The 24,838-nt window shown below is 37.2% G+C and overlaps 1 protein-coding gene across 3 annotated transcripts in view; it reads left to right on the top strand.

Moving 5' to 3' along the window:
• Nucleotides 1-24,838, top strand: part of LOC146004966 ((E3-independent) E2 ubiquitin-conjugating enzyme UBE2O) — a 118,826-nt gene that overhangs the window by 58,883 nt on the left and 35,105 nt on the right. For all 3 annotated transcript variants that reach the window (XM_083144043.1, XM_083144042.1, XM_083144044.1), the window contains exons 9-13: nucleotides 7,597-7,759; nucleotides 15,205-15,365; nucleotides 17,581-17,745; nucleotides 20,994-21,949; nucleotides 23,799-23,962. In XM_083144043.1, the coding sequence (XP_083000169.1) occupies nucleotides 7,597-7,759; nucleotides 15,205-15,365; nucleotides 17,581-17,745; nucleotides 20,994-21,949; nucleotides 23,799-23,962 (1,609 nt within the window). The remainder of the gene's footprint in view (nucleotides 1-7,596; nucleotides 7,760-15,204; nucleotides 15,366-17,580; nucleotides 17,746-20,993; nucleotides 21,950-23,798; nucleotides 23,963-24,838) is intronic.

Genomic DNA, 24,838 nt, shown 5'->3' with positions numbered 1-24,838 from the left:
GTGTAATATCCTTAACTCTTTCCTTTAAAAGATCAACAATCTCCTTTAAATTTCTTTTAATTTCATCACCAGGCCTAAATTTTAAAATATCATTTGTGCCTACCATGACCACAACAGAATCAGCCAATCTAGGAGCGGACCTTATACGTGCTTTTAATTGTTCGGAAGTTTGACCACTCACTGACAAACCGATTCGACGGTTACCGTCCTCATCAATACTGACTTGATGGTCACCAAACTTTTGTGCTAATCTGACAAACATGCTGTCACCAATGAACTGTTTGTCTTCCAACATGGGTCCAGACAAGTCAATCCCAGAACCCCTCGCACCCCTATTTACGGACGAGCTGGTATTTACAGGAGGATTACTTTTATGATCACCCACATCACCCCCTACGATGTGAGATCTGCTTCGTTTCCCTGCCACGAGTTCTCAGGAATGAAGGTAGTACTAGATCGAAACATTTTTGACTTTGGACTAGTCCGCCCATCTTTCCTGACCGCCAACGGTGACCTTTTCTGAATTTGAGATTCACACTTAAGAGAAGCATCAGCATCCTGAGAATTTATAGACACCTTATTTACCCCTACCTTGTTGCTCTTTGGCTTGGAGAAAGGATTCGGCTCCCTTTTCAAAATTACCTCTTTTAAGGATTCGAAATTCTCGATTGCATGGATCGCATCAGAGAATGAAGAAAGTTCAGCCATTACAAAGTGTTCTCTCAATTTGTACGGTAATAACGTACTGAGCTGAGCAATGATTTGTGTCTCTTCTGCATTAGGTTGAATTGATCTAAGTAATTTATAGTTCTTAGAGAAGAATTGCAAGACACTCTCCTCTGAAGAACGAACATAAGGGGAATTCAAGATCTTAGCTAGGCAAGAGCTACGCCATCTCGAACTTTCATAATGGCCAATAAACTCCTCCTTAAAGTGCTTGTATGAAAGAAGGTCAGCCTTTCTTCGATTGTACCATACTTTAGCACTATCTAGCAATAATTTTGGGACATAATTAAGATACTCATTTTCGTCTAAATTGTACAAACTCAAAAGTTCCTCGACCTTTTCTAAGAACTCGGTTGGAGTGACATCTGTGATAATACCATTGAATTTAGGAAACTTCAGTAAGTCCTGCGGTTTAACCTGAACTACATTCCTGGGTGACGAACGACGAACCTCTCGAACACCTGAATTATCCTGATCACCACCCTCTCCTAGGTCTACCTTATCCTTATGCTTCAAAGATTTTCTGTAGCGGGATTTCATGGATCTCCTTTTACTACTAGAAGAAGCCCCTTCCCCTATTTCCACGTTACTACTCGAAGAATCTCTACTTGTTGCCCCCCTCGCTTGGTGAGAGCCAAGTTTGAACATAACATGGTTAACCTCAGCATCCGAATCCTCCGTCGAAGTTGCCTTATCAACCCCACGTTTCCGGGAGATCAAACCCCCTTTCAAAAGATACTTTTCATTTACCACTGTATCATGATTCGTCCCCAAAGAACGTCTATCTTCTAAACAAGTGATCATGTGATTGAATTTTCCCATCGACATATCTAATGATTTGAGGGTAGAAAGTATTTCTGTTGACACCATGTCACTACCCAGATTACTTTTCACCCCACACTGGGTTGCAGCTTCCTGAACAAGCAATTGAGATGAAGAAGATTCAACCTTCTCAGACTTCACGCGATCTACTAGCCTTTCAACCTCTTCCCGCGTTCGCAGTGCCACCTGTACCATTTCCCCTTTACTATCCTGTACTCTATCTCTGATCTTCTCATCTATCTGACCCTTCAAGACCTCAAACTGTTCCATCTGCCCTACTTTCATTCGATCCAAAACTTCATGAACACCCTGTACCTCATCATCTAGTCTGCTAGATAATGCATCATATTTTTTCTCTACCGCCTCTGCCCTGGTCATACACTCCACACGATACTGGGATACGCAACGCCGAAGTTCTTCAGTTACAGATTTCAGCTTTGAAATATGATCCGCGGTATCTCTTTGCATTTGAGCCAGGTCAGATCTGAGTAGCTCTGTAGTCTTTTCATGACTCGCTTGTAACTCAGACCTGAGCGATTCGTTTGATTTTTCAAAGTTCTCTTGAGTCTCTTTCTTGCTCTGCATAACTAGAGCAAAGAGGGCTTCAAGAGTTACTGGTTCCTTCTCAGTACCCATTTTACTAGTCAAAGAAAATTATATATAAAAAAATCAAAATTCAATTTTTTTTTTTTTTTTTTTTTTTGTAAAGTTACAACTGTAGCCACTCAGCCACTGAGTCTCATAATCTTATTGAGACGAACTAACTGTGGAGGGTTTATCCAATACTCTACAACGCGATAAGGAACCCCTACCTGTTTCCCCAAACTTGCCCCTTAACTTCCAACTAAATACCGAACCGACAAACCCGTCCCTATTCGCCTCGCCAGTAGCATAGGTAGCTATGACAAGTGAGCCACCGCTGAATATTTTCCAAAATTTAAAGTATTAATTGCGAAATTTACACAACCTGCCAATCCAACCGAACCTTAACTTTAATCTATCAATACTATCTGGGACACCCTATATATATATCTCGCACGTGTGCAATTCCTTAATTATTCTTTAATTAACTTGTCAATACCAACGATTTTTTGCAAATCACTCTAAAATTGATAGTCTATGAAGATTTCTGTATATTTCTAAAGAGGATAATTAATTATGATCAGTGTGAACCTGAATTCCCCCCCTCCTGGAAGAGAAGACAGTTATTAGCACACAAATTATTATATCTCTTTACACTGATAAATTATTTAGGTGAATGTGTAACACCACGGTTTCGAAATGCATATTTATTAACATAGCAAGTAATAAAAATAATGATCACTTTCAGATATGATTTCCTTTGCAATATGAAAATTAAACAAAATAAAAAAAAAATGGATAGATTTCAAGTTTAACTAATTTATGAAAACATGTCTTCAAACAGCTTGTTTAACACATAAAAGCTGATAACAGTGGTGGTAGATTCCACACTTCAACTATAGGTTACTCATGTTTTAGAAAAGGTCACATGACCTGGAGTGACAATCATAACAATTTACTTTTACAATTAACAAATATGAAATGTTAATTTTATTCTCATTATAGGTCCATATTCATATCCCTTGCAAATATTATCGTTCAGCAAATTCCCGTAATCAAATTGTTTTCAATATGACGAAGCCACATCCTTTGTTATTTTCCTAGGTTCGTGACTCAAGAAGTTCACATATAATGGCCATAACACAATGCATGCATGCTTCAATCACTGAAACGTTATGTTTCAAAGCTTCTTCAACAACCATCCAGTTGTCACTTAACAGACAACAAAAGAAAGAAACAAACTTTCGGTATCAAGCCACTTATTCGAAAACAACCATGCCGGTTCAGTACACATAGCATCAGCCGACTATAAGACTGGCAATTATTTAGCAAATGGCGTCGTTAGCCATAATCCTAAAACCATGAGGTCTCGTGCACATGCATAACGACAATAGCTTTCATCACGGAGTACAAAATGCTAGCATTTGAAGTACGTGTCACTACGGTAGATCTACCTTATACGCACTTAGATACAAGCTCAGATACCGGTATACGAAAAGTCACTTTAAATAATGTCGTTCTACTTACGAGCTCCTGAAGCGAGGAAGGAAAGACATGCTGTCGTTCCGTTCATTTTTCAAGCATATCATTATTACCTGACGTTGAGTTCCCGGTAATTTTACCAACAACTGCTCTTCGATGTCTTGTGATCCTTTATAGCATAGTACGGAAGCGTACATCTGTGCTAATTGCAAAGATTCTTCATTTTATTCCTCACGATAACATCGTTCGTGCACAATCCTTATGCATTTTTTCTCGAGTTCCATCATCCCACACATTCCTCCATCTCGATTGTTTCCCTTCCGGTCCTGCTCCCCTGTTCCTTTGTCCAACCATTCGGCACTTCCGCCGAATTGTCCACTCGCAAACACACAATAAGAAAAACTGAAACCTTTAACAATGAATGGTGTGTTAAGGAACTACTACTATGTATACTTCTCTTTTTCTTGCTTTGAACTGATGCCAAGCAACAATTAATAAATGAAACGTAAATAACCCACTGACGTCTTACCAGATTAAACGAATGTGTTTTATGAACACGTCCATGACCGAGATTTAGGCAGAAATATCCCAACTGCAAATACGTACTAACAAATTTGGATATTGTCGCTGTTCACTAATTACCATATGTAACAACTATTGTTTCGCAACGACAATGCTAAAAACAGATAACAATGTTTCTTTTCTGTTAAAAAGGTAAGTTTTACTACCAATACGGCTTTTCTAAATAAATGAGGTTCTTTGCTCACAAGATCATGTGAAGGACATCTCGTGAGAAATTGTCGAACTCGATAATGAATTACTAGCTACGTTCGTGAAATCTCTTCAATTCGAAATATTTTCCTTGCTGGACGAGATAAAAGTTAACTCAATTTAATATTCATGCAATACGTAAACTATTCACATCGAGTCATATGAAAATTACCTACACTTTTGACATGAATTTTTAAAATAATAAATACAGTCTGCATTTTAAATAGTGTTTATAACCATATTCGTTATAACGCGAAATGTTACCAACTGTTGAAAGGTCACACGTGCAGTGACTGGTGAAGCAAGTGAAGCGGCAGTGCATAGAGCCTCGGTGTTTTCAAATTATGGATTAAAGGTAAAGAATAAACTGTTCATCCATTTATTGTGTAATACTTATAATTTTCTTAGCATGTCCTCTTAATACAGTGATATTTCCGTTACACAATGTAATTATTTTTCAAATCTCCCATCTCCCGTTGTCAGCTGATTGCCCGTGATTTGCATGAGAGTCAAGTGTTCGCTGTAGTTTGGTACTCTCTGCAGCAGCGCCGGCAGCCATTTGTCTCAAGTTAATTTTGCCAGATTGTTGTCATAGGTTCTTTATACATGATCATAGAAATATAAAAATAAGTATCAGATGTATTGAAGATAAGTCCCTGCACTGTGGTCCTGCGGTCTAAGGTGTTAGACTTTAGGCTAGGGGTACGGGATGCATGCAGTTTGGAGTCTCCTGGGGGAAGTTTAAGAACTTTCCTCCTGAGAATTTGACCTGTGTATGGGACCGGTAGCCACCCACCATTATGAGGAAATTGGGAAGCTACTAATGAGTAGCGTAACCCAATCATGGAAACCTTCAATAATGACTGGAGGTTCGTTGTGTTCACTATACATCACCCCGTAACTGTTTGGATGATCTGCCACCTCAATAGGTGGGAGTGAGGCCGGCAGTCGGTAAGTAGGCCCTGGCTCTCACGGGCTGTTGCACCATGGGTTATTATTGCTATTATACCATGTTTTGTGTATAAATAATAAGGGTGTGCGGGACAGAATTTTTTGGGTCGGTACGGGAAACTTTTTAAATCCAGACATTCGGGATGGGAAATGTTCAAAATTTCCCGAAGCTCTGGAAATCTCGAATTCTACACTTCATTTTCACTTTAAGTGATTGTTTTCATATTTCTGGTTCGAAAACTAACAATTTTCAATAAGTTTCAGACATTTACTATGCAGAAAACGTGGAGAATTAACATCTTTTAAAAATGACCATTCGATACTTCCAGACTGCTCGGGATCCCGAAAGTTGGGAATTCATTTCCTGAAGTCGGGATCAGGATGGGAAGTTTCTTTCCCGATCTGACTTTTCAAGATCCCACACACCCCTTATAAATAATAAAGCAAATCGGTAAAAAAAAAATAAGTAATCAAGAGTTGTAGCAATATGCATGTTTGCAGTATCAGTGTGTCAAGAAAATAAAAAAAATTCTACTACAGGTAAGCTATCTTCTGTGCATGCACCATGCCATTAACAAGCATAGGGGTTGTAGAAGTAAGGCTTCCATAATTTCTTGCAACCATGATATGAGCATTGAGGGTTGTTCCCAAGTACCCATCCGTCAGATGATGGGTGAGCCCATGACACTTTATGCAAAGACATTGTCAGAGAAATTTCCACCTGAAATAATCTGACCAATTTCATTAAACAGTTTTCAAATTTGATAGTCAGGTGATTTAGTGACAGAACACTAGCTTTTTTTAACTGTACAACAGAATGAACATTATGTTTATATAAATCCAATAATAAAAAAGTCACTATTTGAGCTAATGACACGTTGACCGATATTCATGAATTCCGTCAGGATATTATCATAAACTTCGTTTTACGTAATCACAGAATACAGTTGTTCCACACAATTTTGGTGCAAAATTAATGAAAACTTGTAATTTTACACCTTTGCCAGGATAATGAGACTCCACAAAAGTGCCATGTGGCATTTTTGCTAATCCCATAAAAGTGCAATATCAGCCAGTTTAATTAAATACCGTATTTACACGTGTATAATGCGCACCCTGATTTTTGATGGGTAAAAGTTACAAAAATTATATCTCATATATAATGCACAGTACAATCCGGTTTCAAGAAATGGCTTTGGTAGTTGTAGGTCGTAAAGCTGTTGCCATACCAATCAAGAGCTAGTGACATCATACTTATTCAATGAGTGACCTGTTGCTATGTGGACCCAGAGGACAATATCCTCTTACGTAAACAATAAGTCTCCAATCCGTGCCACCTCCCCCTTCTCCCTCCACTGTGTTTACCATCCCAATGCTTTTACTCTTAACCACCTTATTTATTCTGTAATAGTAGAAAGCGAGATGAAAATTTCATTATGGATTTTCAGTGCTGAGGAAGTTATTTTTGCATGCTCGAATTCTGCGAGTTGCACTGCTTTTCTTGGTGTCTCTGAACACTACATTACATTACAAAGTGAAGAATCGTGTGAAATGGCCTTCAAACTTTTATATGTGGTTTTGCTCATTCCTTCTTTACTTTTTCTAAAATAACTTCAAAATATATACTTTTTCCATGACTAATGTAACATTTATAAGAGGCACATTTAGAACCTTCAAACTAGCAGTTAGCAGCACAAGATTTCTTCCATTAAGGAATTTAAACACTCCATATATATATATTATTATTTGGCCAGTAATATATTTTAATTATTGTTTTCTTTTTCCTTATGTTTTCTTTCATCCAAAGCACCACAGAAATCAGAACGTTCCTTCATTTTGTGATGAACTTATTTCAACCGCATTTCACATTAGTGTTGTTATCTTGACTGGAATACTGTTACCATATTCAGAAACTGCAGGATTTAAGCTTTACAATGATATATAACATGATAGGGTTCCGTAAACATGAAAAATCAATGCAAGTGTCCCAAAATCATGGAATGACCCTGTATGGTTTCATATTGGCTGGCTGAATTATTCTGTGCATAATACACACCACAGTTTTTGGGAGCAAAAATTTTGGAAAAAAGTGCGCATTCATGAGTAAATACAGTATAATCTCAAACCTTTTGATATCAATACCAATATATCAGCATTAGCTCAGCCCTAGTTGCTATACATTATTATAGGTTACTGTTGTGTAAATTTTGTGAGAAAATTGTTAAGATATTTTTGTTACTATTGTTGATGTGTTTCCGACAGGCCAACGTTGCTGGAGCAGAATGAAGTGAGTGTGTACGACTTGAAGGATCATCCTGACTTCCAGTACAGGCCAGGAACTGTTGTAATAAGGGTTGCCAACTTTGAGGGAGAAGATGCCCACTGCACTGCTGGTCAGGTGTTGGACAACTATCCTGAAGGACGAGTAAGTTTAGTTAAACTCGCAGCCAATGAAAACCAATTTATGTACTAAGCAGCTCTGTTAATACAGTGACTATTCACAATTTCCACAACTTTGATCTAAGTGTAATGAACTTCTCGTTGCTATTGTACAGTCTTGGACATGTGAAGACTTATTGAGTGAATTGTATGGAGATCTAAATTGTGGAAACTGTAGGAAGCCAGAGGCTGGCATGGTAGCTGGATTATTGAGCATTGATAAAGAATATCAAAGATCGAGATTTGATTCCTAGTCGAGCCCACAATTTCCATATTACTTTTAAATGAGTTGTCCCCTCTTTGAGCCATAAGCCATTATATATAGCTAGTGTATTTCAATATGTATTATTTTTTGTTTTCGTCAAGCAATATGCAGCAGTGGAAAACACTATAAACATTAACATTTATTGAACATTTCTTTGATTATTTTTAATATATCTGAAATATATATATATTAGGGATGGACCAATATGAAATTTTGGCCAATACCGATAAAGTAACTATATAAAATGTACGGATAGCCATAACCGATCCGATATAAAATTAGAAATTGTCCTTGAAGAACCTGAAAGGTTCATTGACTTCCTTAATAAATGTGCAACTGCAGTCAAAAAGACATTGCATATTTAGACATTTACTTTTTTAGAAAGTAGGGCATGGAGATTATCCATAAAAATTAGAACAAAATGGCAGAATTTTGCACTAAATTATCAGATATTTATCGATATATCAGATCGGTAATTTTACCGATAAACCGATACACCGATAGGTCTATATCGGCCGATACCGATGAGTACCGATTAATCGGTCCAATTTCTGATATATATAGACCCAGAGGTAAAAAAAAATAGAAGTAATTCAGATGCCAGTCCCATTTTTTCTGGAGCCAGCTTTTTTATCTTTTTTTTCCTTTGGGCAAATAATGTGTAAGAAAGCCATGAATCCAACTAAAATGAAGCTACACATTTTGAAATATGATTTTAAAATATTTAATTTCTAAATTATCACAAGATTGGATTAACTGTTTCGCCAGAGTGACCTTCTTAAGGAAGGCTCAACTCGTAACAGCATGAATAATTATGCAATATATTCAACTATATTGCTGATTCTTCTATATCACTGCAAGTTTTAAAATTCGGCCAGCAGCAGTGAAAATATTTATAATGGTATTTTTATTATTCTGATTTAATGATCCACAAAACACACAAATAAGAAAATAAAACACATACTGTAATAGTTATTTTAAAGAAAGGTAATGAAAAGTTCCGTAAGCGAACTCAAAATATTTAAAATATATACTTTTTTAGCTCTGAATTTCAAAATTCAGGCATCGGGTGAAAATTTCCATGCCCAATGGTGTTAAATTGATCGATTGAGTTGGTGTTTTTAAGTCCACTTTATGCACAGTAAGGCTAATTGGGACTGGACCTACAGTTTAAAGTGGGATCCGAACCACTATATGCCTCCACCGGGTATCGAACATGGGACCCCTTGAGTACAAGGCGGCGACACTACCACTGCGCCATCGGGGAGACCCTGATGGTGTTAAAGGTGACCCTTCATAGACCTGTCTTTTATGAAGCATTTTGAAAACCACAGGCAAGATTTTTATGTTTTTATAGTGTATTTAAGTACTGCATACAGAGAAAAGAAGCATAGTTCCTTGTTTTGAAAGTGTTCTAACTAAATATATTTGACGATTGTAATAACTTCTTTATGGGATTAAACTGTTTGTCTGCTTCGATGTAATCTTGTTTCCCACAATTCTTTCTGTTACTGTGTCCCAAGAATAAATGGCAGCACCATTCTTTGCATATTTGCAGAAATACCTGGAACAATACATACATTGTTTAGTCTTATTTATGCTATGTTTTGGTTATAACAAGGGAAATAATATTAATTCTGGTTGTTGTAAGGTTGTTCTTTATTTGTATCTTTGGAGCAACAGGTATTTCATTAACCACGTTGTTTGAAGTTTAGGAAAAAGAGTAAAAAGGAATTGTACACAAACGGTGATTAAAATGTGCTCAAAAAGAGCCAAAGGTGGTCATATGAAGTACTGACAGTACTTGCAGTGTGTATAACAATGCAATATCAGGGTGGCGACAGACCTGGAAAACCTGGAAAACCGGGAAAAGTCAGGGAATTTGAAGTGTCAAAGAAAGTCAGGGAAATGTCAGGGAATTTCCTCTTCATTGACTTTTTTATTTTTATTTATTTTGACACCTCAAATTCGAACACTCTTTGGAGGAAAATTGTTATAACTCTGGTACTATGTGAGCAATCTACTTCGGATAAATTTTGTTTTGCAGCTAAACCATCAGCGCATGCAACCATGTACAATTCAGAACGCCGAACCTAGGAAAGGGGGTTTGGGGGCGCGACCCCCGAATTTCAATGGGAAAAAACAAAACTCTGGAGTTTGCCCCTTCTTCTCCCACTATTTTGGGGAGAAGCCGCGAACTTTAGTATTCTTTTCAAAGAATGGATATTTCTGAAGAGAATGAAACATGTTTCATGTTCTTGGGTGCCATACAAGTTGAATAATTAACCAAAATGTGATTTTTTTTAACGAGAAATAGGTAATTTGCATTTTTGGAGGAAAATTGTTATAACTCGGGCACTATAGGAGCAATCTATTTCTGATAAGTTTTGTTTTTCAGCTAGAACATCAAAGCATGCAACCGTGTATAATTCAGAACGCCGAACCGAGGAAGGGGGGTTTGGGGGGCGCGACCCCCGAATTTCAATGGGAAAAAACATGAACATCTGTAGTTTGCTCCCTCTTCTCCCACTATTTTGGTGAGAGGGCGCGAATTTTAGTATTATTTTCAAAGAATGGACATTTATCAAGAGAACGTAACATGTTTCATGTTCTTGGGTGCCATACAAGTTGAATAATAAGCCAGAATGTGATTTTTGTTTTTACGAAAAGTAGGTAATTTGCATTTTTAGAGGAAAATTGTTATAACTCGGGTACTATGGGAGCACTCTACTTCGGATAAGTTATCTTTTGCAGCTAAAACATCATAGCATGCAACCGTGTACAATTCAGAATGCCGAACCGAGGAAGGGGGGGGGGGGGGTTGGGGGCACGACCACCGAATTTCAATGAAAAAACAACAACAAAAATCTGTAGTTTGCCCCCTCTTATCCCACTATTTTGGGGAGAAAGCGCAATTCTTAGTATTCTCTTCAAAGAATGGACGTTTCAAAAGAGATCGAAACATGTTTCATATTCCTGGGTGCCATACAAGTTGAAAAATGCGCCAAAATGTGAAACTCTGTTCGGAAATGTGGCATGGATATGTTGCAGAGAGGGGGGGAGGGGGGGATGTTAGTCATCAATATGAATTTCCCAGGTTTGCTCCAGACATGTGTCAGAGTTTCCACCCAAACATAAAAGTATGAAGGTCCAAAAAGCACATTCATTTCGTAATCAGCACCATGATACCATATGGTATCATCGGGGAGTAAAGGTAAAGCCTCTAAATATTACGTGGAAAATGCACTGAGTTATCATTTTTTCTTGTCCGTATGGGAGTAGTAAGGGGACTTGTCAACAGATGGAGGGGATAAGAGCGGGTGGCGACGTCCGATAGTTGTCTGACGTCGTAGTAAGGCATATTGTTGGGCAAACTGAAGGAACATGGAGACAAATAAGTTCCATTGACACATACGATTTTTTTTGTCGAATATCGTTATCCGACAAAGTATCTCACTACAACATGGGACAGAAATTGCATGGACTGCAACATCCAACAAAAATCACATGCATAAACAAGAAGAGCTTTATACTGCAAATATGCTGCTGGAATTTCATTACTCTTCTGGCTCACTTCACCTTATTTAATGTAGCAGTGCTTACGAAGGTTTTGTTTCATCATTCTGACGCATTACTGGTTTCGCACAAGTTAACATACCTTTACAATGACATTGCACTATTCTTAGATATCAAGAAGAATCCAACCAAATGGGATATACAGTATATTGAATACTATCACGAAAAAGTGAAACATAAACTGCATTGGTGAACGTTATAAAAATTGGCAAGTGCATGCTCCCAATCTCAAATTTACTGCAACACTAGTATTGCAATGAAATTAACGCCACTCTCTGTCCTGTCTGTTTAATCTCGTGAGAGATGGTCTTAAATCTCTCACTGAGTGAAGTTAATGTCCAATATTATGAAATAAAATACTAATAATAAATACGTCAATATTTTAATATCATATGTACTCGAATCATTCAATCATAAAAGCAAATCGCTTTCTCAAGAATTGACTTTTCTCTGCCAGCTCTACTAAATTTTCACTTCCCATCTACTGATTTATACGAGGGGTGGCCAGAAAGTAATTTCAATTAGTAGGGACATTGATTTTTCGCAATCGCGAAAACCGTGAAAATTGCTAATTGCTGCGAAGTTATGTTTAGGAATATGCAGTGATGTCTGGGCACATTTTTCGCCCATTTTAAATATCGAAATAATGCGAATTGTTGGTGTTTCTAGCGATTTTTTTAAAAAAATGTCCTAAAACAACGAAATATTCCATGAAATCCAACATCTTGACTTTTCTAGGCCATGTTTGTGTACATAGAACATGCAAGTCTTCCAACATTTTACTCAAGAGTAAACTATAGAGTTATACGTACATCGTACATGATATAATTCCGACAGCCACATTAAATCATGTATTTCCCACGATTTTTTCAACTTCTATCAAAACCATTTGCATCACACAGCAAAGTGGCAGGGTTCTAACAGGAGATCGAGTGGCTATCTACCGTCACACGGGAGCCGCACCTTCGTATTTGTCGCACGAGATATGTTTTGAATTACCAAGCTAAGTGCGCACATTCGACATTTGTCAAGCGAGTAATAATGGAGCTCAGTCGTTAGGGCGTCTGACTACTATGCGAGAGACCCAGTGTCGATCCCCTGTGGGGAGAACCGGGATATTTTTCACCTACTCAAACTGATCCGGCGTCCACCCAGCATCATATGAACCTGGTACCTTGAGGAAACTTTGAGGTATAAAGGAGCCAGAAGCGTGGTGCTGATCACATCACCCCCTACCTTTAGCCGTGATCAAGAAACTGTGGGGTCCTAACTCCACACCCCTACTATAAACCTTCATGGAAAAGTGCAGGGGAACACTTTACTTCCTCAAAAATCTGTTCCAACATATCAAACTGTCACGAAAATACGTAGACCATGTGACCTACAATTTAAAATAATAGTTTAAAAGCAGAATGGAGTATTACGTTTTGGTATATTTGGCAGATAAATTTTCTAAAACAAAATCGCGAATTTTGGGAAACGTAACACTAACCAGTCAAAAAAGATAATGCCAATTTTTGGTTCCATAATATATAGGTATCTGTCACGTGAGATTGATTGACTTACATTTTTTGGGTGCGTCGCCACTTATGGTCATTATGCACCCTTCAGTATATACGGAGAAAATTCCATTATCTAAAATCCTTACCTTAAAATTAAAAAAGGGGTATGGAAAATAACTTTCCCAAAATTACCTTCAATATATCAAACTCTCACGAAGAGGCGTAAGCCATGTGACTTACAATTTGAAACAGTAGTTTGAAAACACCATGAAGGTATAATTGCAGATATTTGCCAGTAAATGCACTAAAATGAAAATGTGAATTCTGGGAAAAATAACACCGTATAGTAAAAAATAAAAAATAAGAAAATACACCAATTTAAAAAAAAATAACAAAATATCAAGGTCCCTACCGATTAGGCATAAATAAAACAAGAATAGCCAGTTGTTATTTATTGCATTAGTAACAGTGAGTCCTATCCTAATTTTCGGCATAATCACCACCGTTGTTCTGGCATTTGTCATAGCATGGCACTAAATTTTGTATGCCCATGGTATATGTGTCTGACAGCAAAGACTGGAACTATCTCTACCGCAGTGTAGCTGTCAAATCCTTGCCCTGCCAGAAACCTCTTCAGTTAAACAAAGAGATGAAAGTCTGTAGGCCTTCTTTCAAGGCCAGGGCTAACAGGGATTGGTCCAAGATCTCTCAGCTGAAGTGATGCAAAGGACCCGTGTGTACTCAGCTGTATGGGGTTGTGCACATTCGACTACCAGTCACTTCCGTGAATTGTCTGCACCATCGTCTGACCATACTATCACTCACGATGTCTGGTCTGCACACCTCACACGATTGCTGGTGGCTCTGTGCCAAATTCTGAGCGTGTAATGTAGGCTACATCACAGTCGGTGGGAGACTGTATGAGAGCTGCAATCTTTAACCTAGAACTGTCCTAAAACGGCTGCATTGCAACTGTACCAGATTACAGCTACATGCCACTTCTTCCTGCCTGCATGTGTGTGTGTCGCTCTTCGACCACTAGTGCTGCGCATAGGCGCCATTGGAGCTTTTTTCAGGATGCCCCTCGTATATGAACTTTCAGAAGCTGTTATTAACAATGTGTTCCTGTTTTAATGTGTGGTTAGCTAAATCAGGTACATATACAATGCAATTCTATAAATTCCTTGCGTTAAATTTCTAATACCTACATACCCTTTTCGTCAGCAATAATGGTATAACTGCATGTTGTCAGTTTCACAGTACTTCACTTGGATATACTGTACTGAAGCAGAAATCCCATTGATAATGTAAGGAAATATGACACTTTCTTTTTTACAATTCAATTGTTTCAGTTATATGCAAGAGTTAAGTTGTTTGCTTTACAGAGAAGCTTTATGCATTGAAAAATGAGTCCGCACTCATGGTTCTTGCAAGCAGAGGGTTCCAAACCTCAGTGGAAATATCAACATATAATACCGAGAATGTATAAGGAGACTGATAAATTACAAATTGTATTTCTTAATCAATCACTCTTCACCCTTATCTCATTTAGTCGTAACTTTAAAAATAATCAAGTATTTCATTTTAAACTTACTGCGTATGACAAAATTCCATAATCCTTCTTTAGCTTGTGAATTGTAATAATTTTCCAAATTCACTATTTTGCAGTTTGAATTCAAATCATAGAGAATAGAGAAATGAAGTCAATTTCATAGAAGATAATATTGGTACTTAGCAAAACCATACGTGGATCTGTATGAGTTTATTATTTCCATTTGCAAAAACATCGATTTAGTTTAGTTTGTAATTGTCAGGGAAAAATGTAAATTTTGTCCTGGAAAACCTGGAAGAGTCAGGGAATTTCATTTCTGCTTGTTTGTAGCCACCCTGAATATGTATCACAAAACATTAAATCTGTCAAATTTCTCTACATAAACTGAGTTAATCTGAGTTTTATTTTTTCAACTAATGAGTCCAATAATATGGCCAATACTGTATCACTTTAAGAGAAAACTAGAAATACTAGTATCTGCTCGGTCATTTACACTTTGTTTTCTTTCCTTCATAAAATGTCATTGTTTCTTCTAGGTGGAAGTATGGTGGGTGGATGGCCATGTTTCTATGTGCTGGCCCCAGGATCTGTACAAAGTGGGTGAATACGACAGCGACGAAGGAGAACTCTGGGATGATGGTAGCAGCGATGCATCGTGGGAAACTGAATCTGAAGATTGCTTTGTTGCAGATGTGAGGTAAAGAAGCACTTGTTTCTTGAATAACCATATCCTTATTTATAAAGGTCGTATTAAAATGGGCTTTTGCTAATGCTATAAAATTATTTTCTAAGGAACAGACACTTCCTATGCTAAGTACCATAACTTTTACTAGGGATTGGACAGATTGATCCGTACTCTCATCGGCTGATGTAGTCATATCCGTGTATCGGTAAAATTATCAGTAATTTTACCGATCTGATATATTTATAAATATCTTACAATTTTGTACAATATTGTGCCATTATGTTATTATTTTTATGGATAGGTAAGGTAAAGTTCCCCGTGCATACAGCACCGTGCCATGAAGGTATATTTAGGGAATGTGGTGCTAGGACCACACATTCTCCATCTCTGCCATTTTGGTGGTTTGTGATCAGCACATACATTGGAACTTTGATTTTAAGTTTTTTGGGGGACCAAGCTGGAAAATAGGTTCCGCTGTACACTGCGACTGCCTTTACCCCCCAGAGTTGCCATAACGTAACAATTGATTTGAGGCTGGGTGCACCCCTGAGCCTCTGTATGTGGGGACAAGGCTGCAAAAATTTCAGACCTTAGATCTCCCACCCCGGGAATCGAACCTGGGTCTCCTGCATGGTAGTCAGATGCCCTACTGACTAGAGCACTGCAATTTATGGATATAAACATGTAATCTCCATTGTGTACTTTTTTTTTTAAAAGTAAATGTCTCCTATATCAGCTTCTTGTCCATTGAAAAAGTTTGGTTCAATTGGTAGGATACATTTATTAAGGAAGTCAATGAACCAATTTGAATTTTTTATTGGATCAGTAAAATATTGGTTTTCAGAATCTGTAAATTTTATATCGGCATTTCATTAGTATCGGCCAAAATTTCGTATTTGTCCATCCCTAATCCTTACTATTTATATCCAATTTTAGATTATTTTTATTAGTTTGAGTGTTTTTGAGTATTGTGTGTGATGCACGTTTATCTGCAGTGTATTATAATTTCAAACAGTTTGTTCATTAAGAAACAGTTCTCGAATAAGTGAGTACTTCATTCTAGTGTATTAATAAAACTGTTGTTCCATTATAATTATGTTATATTAAGTTTGCAGTCAGTACTGAATTGATATTGTCCAATATAAGTGTAACGGTGATTTGGCAAACGTAAGATAGGTTCCTTTGCACATTGCACCATGCCATGATGGCATGTAAGGAGATGCAGGTAGGGCTCTACACATTCTTGATAAGCATTATTATGATCTAGCTGCCTTTATCCCCCAGGGTTCCTCCCAGGTACCCAATCAATAGAGGCTGGGTGAACCTCAGGGTTCCAGTTTATGCAGGGAAGAGGCTGGAAAATTTTTCCACCTTAGATCACCCATCCTGGGAATCGGACCTGGGTCTCCCACGTGGCAGTCACATCTACCAAATAGATTAATGTGGCTTCCGAATTGGTGAAAGTGTAGATAATTTTAACAGTTCAATGTTTCTATGTATAACCTGCAATAGTGGAAAAGACTGTCATTTCATTATATTTTTATCCCCTTCTTTTTGAAGTATACATCTTGGGACATATTATCTTCTAAAAAAAAATCATCTTTGTAGCCCCTGGTTACATGCATTAATTAAGAAGGTGAATGAACGTTCTCCATGGAACATTTGTCATTTTATTTTAGGGATGGAAGATTAATCAGTACTCTATCGGTATTGGCCAATTTAGTCATATTGGTTTATCTTTAAAATTACCAACTATTTTACTGATCAATCTGTAAATATTTTATAATTTAGTGCAAAATTTTTTATGGATAATCTCCATGCCCTACTTTTTAAAAAAAACATCTAAATGTGAAACTTCTTTTTCATTGTTTTCACCTGGAAACACATGTATTAAGGATGTAACCCTTCAGGTTCTCAAAAATCATTTAGAATTTTATATCGGTATCAGTGTTGGTAAATTTTATATGAGTACTTTATCGCTATCAGTCAAAAGTTCATATCGGTTCATCCCTATTTTATATGATATCTTTAGATCATGATTTATCAATATCTTCACTTTATTAACATTAGCAGAAAATTTCATACCGGTCTATTCCTATTAAAAAATATTGTTATCTTCGTGATATTTAGACACACTAAACATAGGCCTTTTAAATAAAAGCAAAAACTTATTTTCTTGAAACAGATTTAGATTCTCTTCTAAACTATGTGCTTGTTCCTTTCCCAGTTGTCCAGAGGAGGGGATGGAGGACATGCTGAAACCAAAGCTAGCAGCTAACATCGAGAAGGCAAGGATTGCTATGTCTAGGCTGGAAGAAATATTTACCCAGAATCCATCACTTCAGACAACCAGCGTCATGAGGCAGCTTTTGGAAGTGTACAAGGACTGCAGGTCAGTGGGAGTAAAATGTGTTGGTGGCAATTTGCAGGTCCTATCCAGAACGGAGTTGCAGGAGTTGTTCGTACTGGATATGAAAATTTCAGGTGGAAACTTTTTTTTTTTTTTTTTTTCAGTTGCTGTTCCTTAAAACTGTGCCCCCACAGACACACAGAGAGAGTTGTGTGTGCTTTTTTTCTTTATCCTTTCTCAATATATAACGGCAATTCATATTTGGGAAATGGGGAGACATGGAAGTAAATAAATATTGAGTACTCACTTTTTCCGCGACACTGTTTTTTCTTTGATCACTGAAATTAATAGACCTAACAAAAAGCAGTTTTGCGGAAAAAGTGAGTATTAGTTTCTCTGTATTTAGCAATTATTTTTCAACTTGTACCTGCAGTTTTTTGAAAGAAAATACAGAAAAAACTCATTAATTTTATATCATATAATATTTAATATGAAGTTACAGTAGAACTTGATGTTAGGTTTTTCGACGAAAAAAAAATTTAGAGATGAAAAAAACTTAAAATGTGTGAAATTGTAAAATTGTGGAAATTTGACATCATTGTGCTCTATAGAACATGTGAAGATTGAAGGTAAATATAAAATTGGGAAATGTAAAATCAGGGTTCCACCGTAATTAATTTCTCCAGTCAATTTTTAGTCTTTTTCAGTATCAGTGAAACATGTGAGAAACAAAACCTTACCTAAATATCTTCCTTTAAGAACACCTGGGTGCTATTGGCAGGCAGGAAAATGCAAGAAGTAATGTGGAATTCTGTTGCCTCGCAACTGTTGTTTGTCACTGATGCAAGCATAATTTGCAGTTCTGTTTTTCTTATTTGACATCACTTATTAGGCAAATCTGACGATAAGCTTTATGTTGACTAGATGAAACAAAGGATCAATGGATTACCTAGCCAGGGCTCAAATGAACCTTTGGTGGTTTGATCATTCAGTACACTCTGCTATCAAAGCTGTGATGCAAGCATAAGAAGAAAATTATAATTGTGTGTTTCACCCATACAAAATAGCCTGAATGTTTAAGTTAAAGAAGGAAGTCCTGGCTGAGTTGCATTTTAGTGCAACAAGTTTTCAGGGCATCAATTCGAAAAAAACTTAAAATGTGGAAAAATATAAAATTGAGGAAATTTTTTCAATATTTTTCCTATTTTGAGACCATCAAGATTGAATGTATAATGCGGGAAAATATAAAATCTTGGAATGTAAAATTGGAGTTCCACTGTATTGACAGGTAATAATGAAGAATATTATTATTACACATATTTTACACATCATGCACTTCTTTTTTAATGCATAAATTCCCTGCCCTGTGATAAATTAAGAAATAATATTTTTGTATTAAAGTTTTAATATCGCAGGTAGATTTTCCCTGTTTAACTGAAAGAAATGGTCTTAATACCATATAGTGTCTGACTGTTTTCCCACCAAAGTTATTGATGTAATCCCATTAGATCACCATATTTACCTAGTCTGGCCATAAATACTGTTACAAACTTTCGGCTTGGACTGTACATCGGGTAGTCAGACTCATGAACCATGCTTGTGCTGAAGTTCACCCCTGACCGTTGTGTGCTCAGCTGTGAAAGAGCAAGCGTGTATGTTCTTGTGCTTAGCATGGAGCAGCGTGAATATAAAAACAAAGTAGCCATAATTGCTCTGCATATGGTTGGGAAGTAACCACAGATTTTCCATGCTCTAAAAGACCCTGAAAATCAGCAAAAGGTTTGTGTATCAAACAATTCAGAGAATCACTGATACTGGTAGCATGAAAGATCACCCAAGAGTTGGTCGACTTCACACCGTATGAACAGCTGAGGCTGTTAAAGCAGTGATGGCTCGCATCCGCTGAAATCCCATCCGGAAGCAAGTGATAATGGCACAGGAGCTGAACATTTCACAACAATCAATGTTCAGGGTACTTAATGAAGTACTGGAAATTTCCTGATGCCACAAGTGAAGAAGCAGAGGGAACTGAAATCTAGATTGCTCCTGCAGCGGTACGTTGCCAATGGACATTGCAGGATTCTCTTCACTGATAGGAAATTGTTCACCACTGAATAAAGTTTTAACTGCCAAAATGAAAGGGTGTATGCTTCAAACTCTCGAGAAGTTTGCGACAGAGTTACCAAAAATCAGAGATGCCACCAGCCCTCCTCGGTCATGGTTTGGTGGGGTGACAGGCCTCATTTTTGAGTAAAGGGCTTTAAATGCCATGCGAAAGTGTATGTGGAAAGTGTCCTGGACCCTCTCGTGACACTGTTGAACCAAACAATGTTTCGCAATGAATCCTGGATGTTCAAGATATATTCTGCCCCATCTCATAAGGCAAGGATGACGCCACGGTGACGAGACCAGTGTACTCAATTTCATCTCCACTTTTGATTGGCCATCTGATAGCCATGATCTCAGTACCTTGGACTACAAACTGTGCCCAGAGCTAGACGGGACTGTCTGCAAGAAGAGGCACCCTCTAATAGAAAGTTAAAAGCGCTCCTTGATAGCAGCAGGGGCAGACTTTCCCATCAAGACCATTCGTGCTGCAATAGATGCCTGGCCAGGGAGACTTCGAGCCTGTGTGAGGGCAAAAAGTGGACATTTTGAAAAGTGATTGGTGCTATTTGTGTGTAATATACGTAAATGCAACATACTAAAAGAACACTTAAAAATCTGAAACCATATTAAATTTATTCACAAAATAGTGTGTAACAGTATTTATGGCCAGACTAGGTAGTGAATAAAAGATCAAGATTTTCAAGAAGTGGAAATATTTTTTAATCTCAAAAGCAGTTTATAAAATAGTATTTTAGTGTCAAAATGGCGAATAAAATCCCAAATTTAATTGAAAATTATACTTATAATGCAAAATAAACATTCCTTTCTAATAGCACCTGTATGTAGTTACAGTGCTAAGTTTATGTCTGAGTAAAGGACTTTCAGTTTCCCTTCTCAATTTTTACAGCAGAAATAATCAATTTTCCATGATTTTGCATAACTCAGGATAATTCAGACATTGGAAACTGTTGTGTAGGTAAATAAATTCTAAATTTCATGTTTTGCATTTTAGAGTTGATTTTCCATCATTCCATGACAAAATATGGTAGGAAAATGTACCTCGTAACTTTCAAAACCATGAACACATGGTGTTTTATTTCACATTTCATGTTTCCGTTAAAAATTAAATACGCATGTCTCTAGCTATGTAATTTGTTAATTTCACTTTTACATAATTCTAGGTACTTGGACAAACTGATGGGCACTTCATTTTTCCATGAAAGTCACTTCCAAGGTCTCTTAGAACGTGTACGCGAGCGAGGCAGGGCAAACGCTGCTCAGCGTGTTGCAGACCAAGTGAGCAGGTTGTTCCAGTCTGGCCGCCAGGAGCCTGTTCCCGAGGACAAGACTCCGACGTCAACTTCCATGCTGACACCTGCCTCCTCGTCAGATGCCAGCGAGAACGCGAGCAGCGGCGGTGTGGTAGACGACTCTGGCGTTTACTCCAACAAGGACAGCAGCAGCAGTGCGAGTGAGTCGTTTGCATCGGGGGAGTTTCTACTGAGTGAAAACCTAGTAAATTTAGAGAAGAGAATATCCGCTGCAAATTCAACGAAAATCCACGGTTCTGCTGAAATTGACACTAGCTTACAGGAAATTACGCTTTCATCAAACAATAACGTGTGTACGGGTACAAGTGAATCGAAAAGTGAAAATGTGTCTCGAAAATCAGAAACAAAAAATCGCGACGAAGTGAAATCTCGTGAATATCGACCAGTCGAAGAGGTGAAATCTTCTCATGTGTGCGTGAAACTGTGTTCCTTAATAAAAGCGCAACTGGTGAAGGCCCACGGAGAAGTGACGAAGAGGTTTGGTGGACAGGTGACTCTAAGTGATACGAATCTAGGAGACTCGCCAGATAACGAAGTGGAAGGCGAAGAGGTGCTAGAAAAGCAAAAAGAGGAAGTGCCTTGTGTTTTAGATAGTGTGAGCTCAAAAGAGGAAGAAAAGGAACCAGAGAGTAAAGAAGATGAAAATGTGAATAGAACTAGTGAACCGGAAACCACTTCCAAGCTTGAGAGTGCAACGGAAAGTGTATGTAGTTCTAGTGTTGAAAAGAAGGAAGAAGAGGAGACGGAAGCTGTTCCTGTTGTGGCTGAGGTAGAACCAGTCGCAAATGGTGAAATTTTAGGCGAAGGTAAAATATTAATTTATTTAAAGTGTAGGAGAAAAGTTTTAGATTATTTAGTTAATCACTGTTTTTATTACAGTTCATGGTCAATGACTGCCCTTAGAATATTTTATTTCATCACATAATCATCGCACCATGTTTTTTCAGTTCAAAAATTGTTTTTTATCCTTTCGTCGCATTGGCACATCACATAAAGAAACCAATGATAGTGGTGCAGAATCTTCAGACAAGGAACATTAAACTTTTTAAGTCTGTATTGTACTATACAGCAATTTACTAAATTTTCTCAAGTGTAATATTTGAACTATAATGCACAAATCAATAAAATGTATTAATTTTTTTTGAACCGTAAGAATGTTTGCTGTCACAGAAAAATTGTGTGCATTGATTTGAACCATATTAAATTTTAACATATATTCACGAGGATTCCATGCACCCTAATGGTTCACCAAAGACAGTTTAATAATAATTTATTTTTAAGTACCGGTTATACTTGCACATTTTTTTTCTTTTAAATAAAAGAAGCTTCACATAATGATTGCACCACACTTTTTTTGATAAGAAATTTGGCATAAAATCTACGATGATTATGAGTACAGTACTTTTCCATATTTTTTGCAAACAATTTTCCTCCCAAGTGAGACAGAAAAACACTACCTTTTTACCTGATAAGAGCTTTATTTAAATTTCAAATAAAATGCAATGAAATAGACCTTTCTCATTGTGTGTGTCATGGGTAGAATGCAGTACAACAGGTGTTCTCAAACTTTTTTCTCATTGTACCCTTTAGCGTCTAATGTACCGCCACCATAGGTTTTTTCCGAATAGTGGGTTCTGGGGACTGTTTTTGCCTGTCTGATTGGTGGGGCATTTTTGATATGTTGGAGGCGTGTATCTGCAATAGAGGAAAATGGCTTTCGCGCTGTGTGTGGAAAGATTGTAAACAAATAAACATTAGAATCCTATGTTTATTATTTTATTGGGTGTTCCTACGTTTACAATCTTTATGATTAGTTACCAAAATAAAAATGTGAAACCCATATGCTAAGAAGTACATGTAAAAAACTTTAATTTTCATAAATTTTTACAGAGTTATTGAAAAATTAAAGAAGTTTTTAAACAAACTGTGAAACACAATTTTCAAGTTTTTATTGTAAATCCTCAGAATTTCTAGTGCACAAACTTTCAAGTGGAAATTCAGCTCCAAATGTAGTCTATTATGGATTTTTAACGAGTATTTTACTTCAAAATATATGAAACAAAGATGAGAGTGTCACTGACAAAATCAGCATTATTTTCCTGTTGAGTGTTAAAAGCTATGATTTTGCCGGTATTCATACATCTGTAATCGGCTTCGCCACATCCCTAGGGTAATTACATGGTTTCATTTTAGGATAAATCAAATTAATACTTTTTTATTAAATTGTGGAAAACTGGATTACTAATCTTGGGGTTTAGTTAGAGATTTTGTGTCTGTAATGCAAATTTCAACCAATCAGGAATTGAGTCAAGGTGCGAGAATATTTTGAACACAGCACAATGCCTCTAGCGGAGCTTTAGTTATCATCATGTTAAAAATTGCATCTTTAAAGTGGGGCAAATGAGAGAGCTTTAAGGTAACCTTTAATTTTTATTGGCCTCTTAACTGGCCTGCTGTTAAGTATGTTTTTATCAGTTAGACAAACAAGTCATCAATTTATTAACAGTTGAATTTGTCTTCATGAAAAAGTCAATCGTACAGTTAGTTTTCCTGAAAATAAAAGTAGGAAACATTCAAGTTTTACTTCCCTGCGTATTTGTTCTCATTATTGTGTGATCATTGTTGAGATATTTCTTTCATTTCATTGTTTTACAGGGTTTTCCATTCTTGAGACTGCACCAAACAGCCATAAATTCAAGTTGACCATGTTCCAACCCACCGACCCAAAGCAGTTCTGTAAAACAGTGAGGAAAGAATTGAAACTGCTGAGGACATCTCTTCCAATGGGGATCTGGGTGAAAGGATTCGAGGATCGAATGGTGAGTTTTACTGCTGAGCCGATACCACCTTGACCAATACCCATACTATACTGATTTTGGGCCGAACTGGTGGCTGACTACTTTTTGCTACACAGCTCTATCTGTCCCCAATCATTTTTGGGCGTGTGTGCCTGAGTGTCAGCAACCTCAGTTATGAAGTAAAAGCTGTAGGGTTAACATCACTCCTGCGACAATGTTGCCAGGCAGTGTATGGATGTTTTGTGTACTAATTGTCCGTGCTTTGTGTACCATTGTACAAGCTTTTATCCAGTAACAGCTCTGATCAACTTTCTCCCCGCCTCCCTGATGGCACAGTGGTAGCATCTTCACCTTGTTCCCGGGTTCGATACCCGGTGGAGGCACATAGTGGTTTGGATCCCACTTTAAACTAAAGGTTCAGTCCTGATTAGCATTACTGTGAATAAAGCAGACTTAAAACAGCAAATCAATCAAACAACTCTTTCTCCCCAGTTTTACAGTATGTGTGGCAACATGCTTTGTATCTGATGCTCATTTGTTTCATCCAGTCAGGAACTTTTGGTGCCTTGTGGCTCAAAAATGCCCGATGTCAGTTGAAGAGAATTCAACTGATCGCTGATTCGTTGTTTCCCAGCCACCAGCTGGTAATGTGAGCAGTATAATTCCCAACAATACCAATGCTTGAAAATTGCAACAATTAAAAGTTTTTCAAAATATTTGTTAATACTGTATTAGTGGGTAAGTATTACATTCCAATTGTAAGCATCAATTTAAGAGACTTTTCAAAATATTGAAGCATTACAACAGAATATTGAAATACCTGTTACACAATCACAAAAATACAGTTTTTCACACAGTATTGGTGCAAAATAAATGGAGGATAATTTGACTTCATAG

Source organism: Lepisma saccharinum, chromosome 22, assembly GCF_977018435.1.
Source record: "Lepisma saccharinum chromosome 22, izLepSacc3.1, whole genome shotgun sequence".
Taxonomy (NCBI): Eukaryota; Metazoa; Arthropoda; class Insecta; order Zygentoma; family Lepismatidae; genus Lepisma; species Lepisma saccharinum.
Note: the sequence above shows the minus strand (reverse complement) of the source record. Positions and strands in the feature narration are given on the sequence as shown.